Raw genomic sequence first — 6,183 nt, 5'->3', positions numbered from 1 at the left:
AAAAAAGCCAACTGTTAATCTACCACAGAAAATTTGTTGTAATTTTTAAGGAACCACTATTTTATTTTTTATTGACAGCCTTTAGAATAAAAACAGACATCAATCTTTTGTAAAATGATGATGGATACTTCCTTCTGCAGTGTGTTAATATTTGGAGAAAATATAAACACACTTTTCAATTAAAAAAATCATATTTTTAATTATGTGTGTTTTTAAAACATATGTCATTTTTAGCCAGTTATTAGAGGTTGCAGATTGCAGACTCCTCACTACATAAACAGAAAAACCTACCAAGTGTTTTTGTTCTAATATCCTAGTACTTGAAATAAGACACAAGTAACTTACAAGTAAAATTTCAATAATATAATTCCTTAATATTAATGATAAAGTATTAGTGCTGTTGGCAGATTATTTAAAGGGACAGTATTATGTAAAATCAACTTTGTGTTGCCTTGCTTCTTGTATGCATGTTTGAGAAATTCTTTAATCTCCATGGCAACCATTCAGCTGTGCAAAATGATTGGACAGACTTAGCTCTGTCTTTGAGTCTCAACTCCATCTCTGAACTACAGAACCCAAACTTCTGCCTCACAGAGCAGCCCTCCCCTGCAACTCTCCCACTCAGCTCCTTCAGACTAGCCAGCAGCAATTAGCAACACCTAGCGGAACGGTACACCTGCTGAGCTTTTTATCCAGGCTACTTCTCAGAGCATCGTTGGTAGAAATGTTGTTAAATGGTTAAAAGAAGAGCGATGTTGTGATGACTTCCTGAAGGTGGGGTTTCAGAAAGAGCAGGAGGTTTTTAAAGAGACAGAGGCCCAATTTCAAGGCGTTAGTTTACAAAGTCAAATTTCTTTTAAGTAATATTATTTACATGTAGCATTTTTATAACAACTGAAGATAACACTCACTAGATAGTGCTGTAAAATGGTGCTATGTGCCTAGAAAATACACAATACTGACCCCTTAACTTATAACAAGACATTTTCCCATGTTATAAAACTAGAAAAACTAGAACTTTTTCATCAGTATTAAGGAATTCTTCACTTAAAAAATGACCCTATGTCTTGCTGAAAAGTTACTTGTGAATTAGTTTTGTCTTATTTCAAGTGTACTAAGATATTTGCACTAGAAACTAGACTAAAAATACTTGGTTTGATTTTATGTTTTTGCAGTGTCTAATATAGACAGTCAGATTGGCATACCTGAACACAAAAGAGAAACCTTCCCCTGCTGCGCAGTCTAACATTTACGTTGCTCTCCTCCTTACTCACAGGACCGCATGCAGCTGTGGCATGAACAAGCCCATCAATACCGCACAGAGATGCTGGATTTTAAAAAGCTAACATCAGAGGCCATGACAGGGATAAAAAATGACCACAGCATGATGTTCAAAGACCTGAAAGGAGCTTCTGCTCGAGTGGACCTTGTGGAGACAGAAATGGACTACGTGGAGACCCAGAATTCTCCACGGGCTTGTGCGAACAACGCTGAAAAAGTGTTGGAGCAGGAGGCCTGGGGTCTGCAGGAGAGAGATGAGGTTGAGGAGGAAGACTGGGAGGAGCTGCAGTCCAGAGTCTCTGGTGAGTTTGAAGAAGTATGCTCATACTTCAGCCAAACAACCTCTAGAGATATTCAATCTTTCAAATGTATTCACGGCAAGAAGCCTAGAAGAGTCAAAACCCATAAGTTAAATAGGAGTTGTGCTCTGTATTACCCACATTACACATCCCACAGGCAACACATCAAACATTTTACAAGGTTGTTGTCTTGGAAAAGTTATGTCTTTAGAAAACAGGGAGACAAACACAGCACCATAACAAGTGCTTCTGAGTCTGTGTGGAGTCATGTTTCCCAGCCAAAATGTGGTCATAGGCAAGTCATTCATTTCTGCACAAATACTCTCCTGTTTGAGGAAGGCATTCATCATCATAATCCTCACATCCAAAGATGTGCTGCTACACAGCTGCTACAAAAAAGTTTTCACTCAGGTTGTGCAAGGAATTAAAGCTTGTTTAAATCATCATGAAGAAGGTTGAGAGAGGGGCTTTGAATTTCTAGGAATATATATGTAAAAGCATTTTTACCTCTTGAACTTTTCCATATTTTGTCATTCAGAAGCTTTACTCAATTCTATTGGGACTTTATGATAGACTAACATAAAACAGTACATATTTGTGAAGTGAAGGAAAATGATAAATGGTTCAACAAATATTATCCTGAAAAGTGTGGAGGGCATGTTTATCCTAGAAACACCTTTTGCAGCAGTTTCAACTGCAAATCCAGCTTCACATTGCTAGAGATAAAAGATATTGCTCCATTTTCTTTGTAACAATGTTCAGTAAGATTGGATGGAAAGTACATAGGAATTCTCAGGTCACAGACTTTGAGTTGGATTGAAGTTTGGATTTTCACTGACTAACGTCTGCATATGTGTAACCCGTATTTAACCAGGAATATCTCAAAATCTCTGTTTCAGGAGAGACCTGGCCAAAAATGGCACAGCACAGCAACGACTGCAAATCAAAACTACTGATATTAAAACTCCACTAAAATGCAATGTGGATAATAAAGAAACAAATATAATAACTTTGAACGTATGGATAGATTTATTGTTCTTGGTTTGTCATGAAAAATCCCAATGAAACACATTAAAGTTTATGATTTTAATTTAATAAAAAATGTTGAAAGGTTTAAGCAGTATGAATATTTTTTCAAAGCATTGTATTTCTTCAAAAACCTATAATTTTTTTAATTTAATGTGCGCTAAATGAATAATTAAATTACTTTTTTATTTTATGTTTTATTTTTATCACAAAGCAAATGAAGAAATATTGATTGTTTTAATACACCAACTGAGTTAATAGCAAAATCAATAAGACATAATGAAAGGATTATGCGGAAATATTACCAAGCGTCCATTCATAATTATAACGCTGACATTTCATTTCATGTTTGTTAAAGACTGAAGCCAAAGATGGTCCAGGAATGAGAAACCCCTCTCTATTACTTTTTATTTGCTGACAGTGGCTGCAGAAGGACAGAAAACTGCCCTGAGGTCAGCGGCGCTGCTATCCATGCTCATGCTCACAGAAATGAGCTCTGTACATAGAGACCCATTGTGAATGTCTGTGAAGTGATCCGGAACAATCTTTTCCCCATAGAAGAGCCAGTTCAGATCTGGAAACTTAATCCTGATGTGGCTCCGGGACAAAAAAGGGAGAGGATGGGTGACGGTCGGTGACGACTGCTGGGAATTTTCTTTTCTTTTGTGTGGTTCAGAGAAAGAATTGTGTTATATTTTCTTTTACAGACAGCATCTTTCATCTGTCTATTAGCTGTGCTCAAGCTTCATCTCATGATGAGTTTGTGTCTAATTTTGCCCCGACTTTGAACTTGACCCAGTTTTGAGAACTAGAGCCAAGATATCAGTGGCTGTAGGCTGGAAACCCACATTTCCTATTGAGAAACGGCACTTCTCCTCATCCAGACAGACAGCTGGAGTTTGAATTCATTCTTTATTATAATGTGAACATAATCTGTTGGCCATGCCTACTGGTACATCTGGTAAAGATGTGTAAAAATCCTTAATGCAAATCCATTTTTGTTGAAGTATCATGACTGCATTTATCACAAGTGTCACAATTATTTCTGCTTTGAATAGTCTTTTTAAAATAGATATAACTTAATAATTTCTTACTCATTTTACAATATAATGTTTTTTGTTGTAAACAAAGTTTCCAAGAATGCCTGATTAGTTACCATTCTTTTATAGTTCTAGATTTGTTAAATATCTGCATTGGTGCCTTTTTCCTTTTCCTCCTGTTTTCAGTTTATGCAGTTACCTCTTCCTTCACAGCAACTTCAGCAATTTTAGGTTTTTAATGCCACATGACATAGACTGCTATACTTGTTTTATGATAACACTGTATCAGTAAAAACCAGGTGGGGTGATAAAGTCTATCTGCCTAGCGGCTGAAGTGCCCAACCTTTGCAACATCGCAGCTGTGCAACCAGCGGCTCCTTTCATCCCATAATCTCATTACAAGCGGTGTAAGCAAGATGAATATGAATAAACACACGCTCGATTTTTTTGTATGTTCCTGTTAAAGCAAAATCCTAATCCTCTTCTTTGTGGCTGCTTGTTTGTTTGTTTGTTTGTTTGTTTGTTTTTTTCGCCTTCAGACTGTGTGGAAATCATCTCTGGCATCAGATCTGTGAAGATCCTGAAGAGAATAGGAAGCCCCAAAGGAATGTGGACCAGAGATCCCAAGTCCTCCAAGCTTTACGTCTTCAATGGCACATCAGGAGACACAGTCTACGAGTTCAAATCCGTCCGTGACTTTTCCACATCTCTAGGAGTGGCTGGGAGCAGGATGATCCACCTTCCCTCTAAGTGGACGGGTCCTGGAAGTGCCGTTTATAACGGCTATCTGTATTACATAAATCAGGAAACTGATACAGATGTGCAGGTGGTTAAATTTGACCTGATGAGTGGTTCAGTGACAGACACTGCTATGTTCCCTATGGAGAGGCATGCCAGTCTTTACACTCTTAATCCTGAGACTGTTGCAGACCTTGCAGTCGACGATGAGGGCTTGTGGCTCCTTTTCACCCCCACTGACAGTGAACCAAACATTAGCCTCGCTAAGATGGACACTTCCACGCTTGACATAGAACAAATCTGGGACACCCAGTGCCCACGGGGGAACGCAGAGGCGGCTTTTGTAGTGTGTGGGACAGTCTATGTCGTTTACAACACCCGCATGGCCAGCCGATCTCGAGTTCAGTGTGTGTTTGACGTGAATGACATGATGCTAACTGAAGAGGCTCCTCTGCTTTACTTCCCCAGGAGGTACGGAGCTCATGCCAGTCTGAAGTACAACCCTGAGGAGAATCAGCTTTATGGCTGGGATGATGGCTACCAAATCATTTACAGACTCACTATAAAGACAAAACTCTTAGCTTGACAGAAGAGAAACAGGATCATGTTTGAAAAACTGAAGGACAGTAGCAGTGAATTTCTTCTATCCATTCACATAGATTTGCTTTGAGAAGAATAATGCTTGCTCACTTTTTCCAAATATAGTGGCTGTGCAATGGAAGCTGTAAAGGTGACATATTATGCTTCCTTGAACAGGTTAGGACAGGTGAATGGACTAAACAAAACATGTTCATTACATTTTTTTGCACAAAATCACTCTTGGATATATGAGATTTTAGTCTGCTTGGTTCTGCCTATTTCAAGCTCTTTTCAGAATGAACTTGTCAAATAAAAAAAATCCAAGTAAGCTGCTGCTGGCCATGCTCATCCAACTCAGATGCTTAATTATACAACTGTACATCTTTGAAAAGCAGAAATGGAGCCTCCTGCACAACCAACAAGAATGCAGCAAGTTGTTTCTGAAACAAAACACTTGTCTTTTCCAGCAGCCATTGTACTGTGCATAAAACCAGCTGGTCAAACATCCTTGGTGTTATTAAATATTTGACAATGGTTCTTTCACATCACCGTGGAAGAATTTCCACCGGTTCTTCTTTATAGAATTGTCTTAAGTCAGCCATGTTAAATTGAAAAAAGACCCAGACTAAAAAAAGATCCAAACTAAATTAATTCATTTAAGTAGTTTTACCCCTCTAAATGTGAACTTACTAGTGCACTCTGACACTCTGAATCTCTGTCCACCTTCAAAACCCAAGTGCTTGTGAGCCTCAGCGCACAAACAGTCCAAACATGATATCACTTTTCTTCCCTTAGTGACTACTCCTCTGTTCAGTGTTAACATAGAGAAAATTTGGAAGAAGTTGATCTAAGTGTCTACTTTGATGTATAAAGGATATGCACAGTAAAGTAAAAGAAAAGAGAAATATATGTTGTCATAGTGGGCTGATATTTACTGTGAAATGCATATAAGTTAATAAAGTTCACTTCCACTTTCTGCTTCTTCTGCCAAAAACAATATGTGTGAAGTTGCATAAATGATAAACATTATGATAGAGTTCATATGTGGTCTCATTTCCAAGAGGGAGCTGCTTTTTTTTCTCATGCTTTTCCATATTTTAAAAATTGTTTTGAAGATCTGAAACACAAGATGTAACCAAAAAAAAAAAAAAAAAAAAAAAAAAAAAAAAAAAAAAAAAAAAAAAATTTAGAAAGGAAATAATTTTTTTTTGGTTTTTAAA

The 6,183-nt window shown here is 37.6% G+C and overlaps 1 protein-coding gene across 1 annotated transcript; it reads left to right on the top strand.

The window, feature by feature from the left end:
• Positions 1-1,280: 1,280 nt before the first annotated feature.
• Positions 1,281-6,100, top strand: LOC106936422 (olfactomedin-like protein 3B). Its single transcript, XM_015017421.1, has 2 exons — positions 1,281-1,583; positions 4,186-6,100. The coding sequence occupies exons 1-2, from the start codon at positions 1,283-1,285 to the stop codon at positions 4,968-4,970; spliced, it is 1,086 nt and encodes a 361-aa protein (XP_014872907.1). The 5' UTR covers positions 1,281-1,282; the 3' UTR covers positions 4,971-6,100.
• The last annotated feature ends 83 nt before the right edge of the window (positions 6,101-6,183 follow it).

The sequence above is a fragment of the Poecilia latipinna genome, unplaced genomic scaffold, assembly GCF_001443285.1.
Source record: "Poecilia latipinna isolate Pla-1442-1.1 unplaced genomic scaffold, P_latipinna-1.0 Scaffold2140, whole genome shotgun sequence".
In the NCBI taxonomy this organism is placed as follows: domain Eukaryota; kingdom Metazoa; phylum Chordata; class Actinopteri; order Cyprinodontiformes; family Poeciliidae; genus Poecilia; species Poecilia latipinna.
The sequence above is the reverse complement of the archived record's forward strand: the minus strand, read 5'-3'. Positions and strand labels throughout refer to the sequence as shown.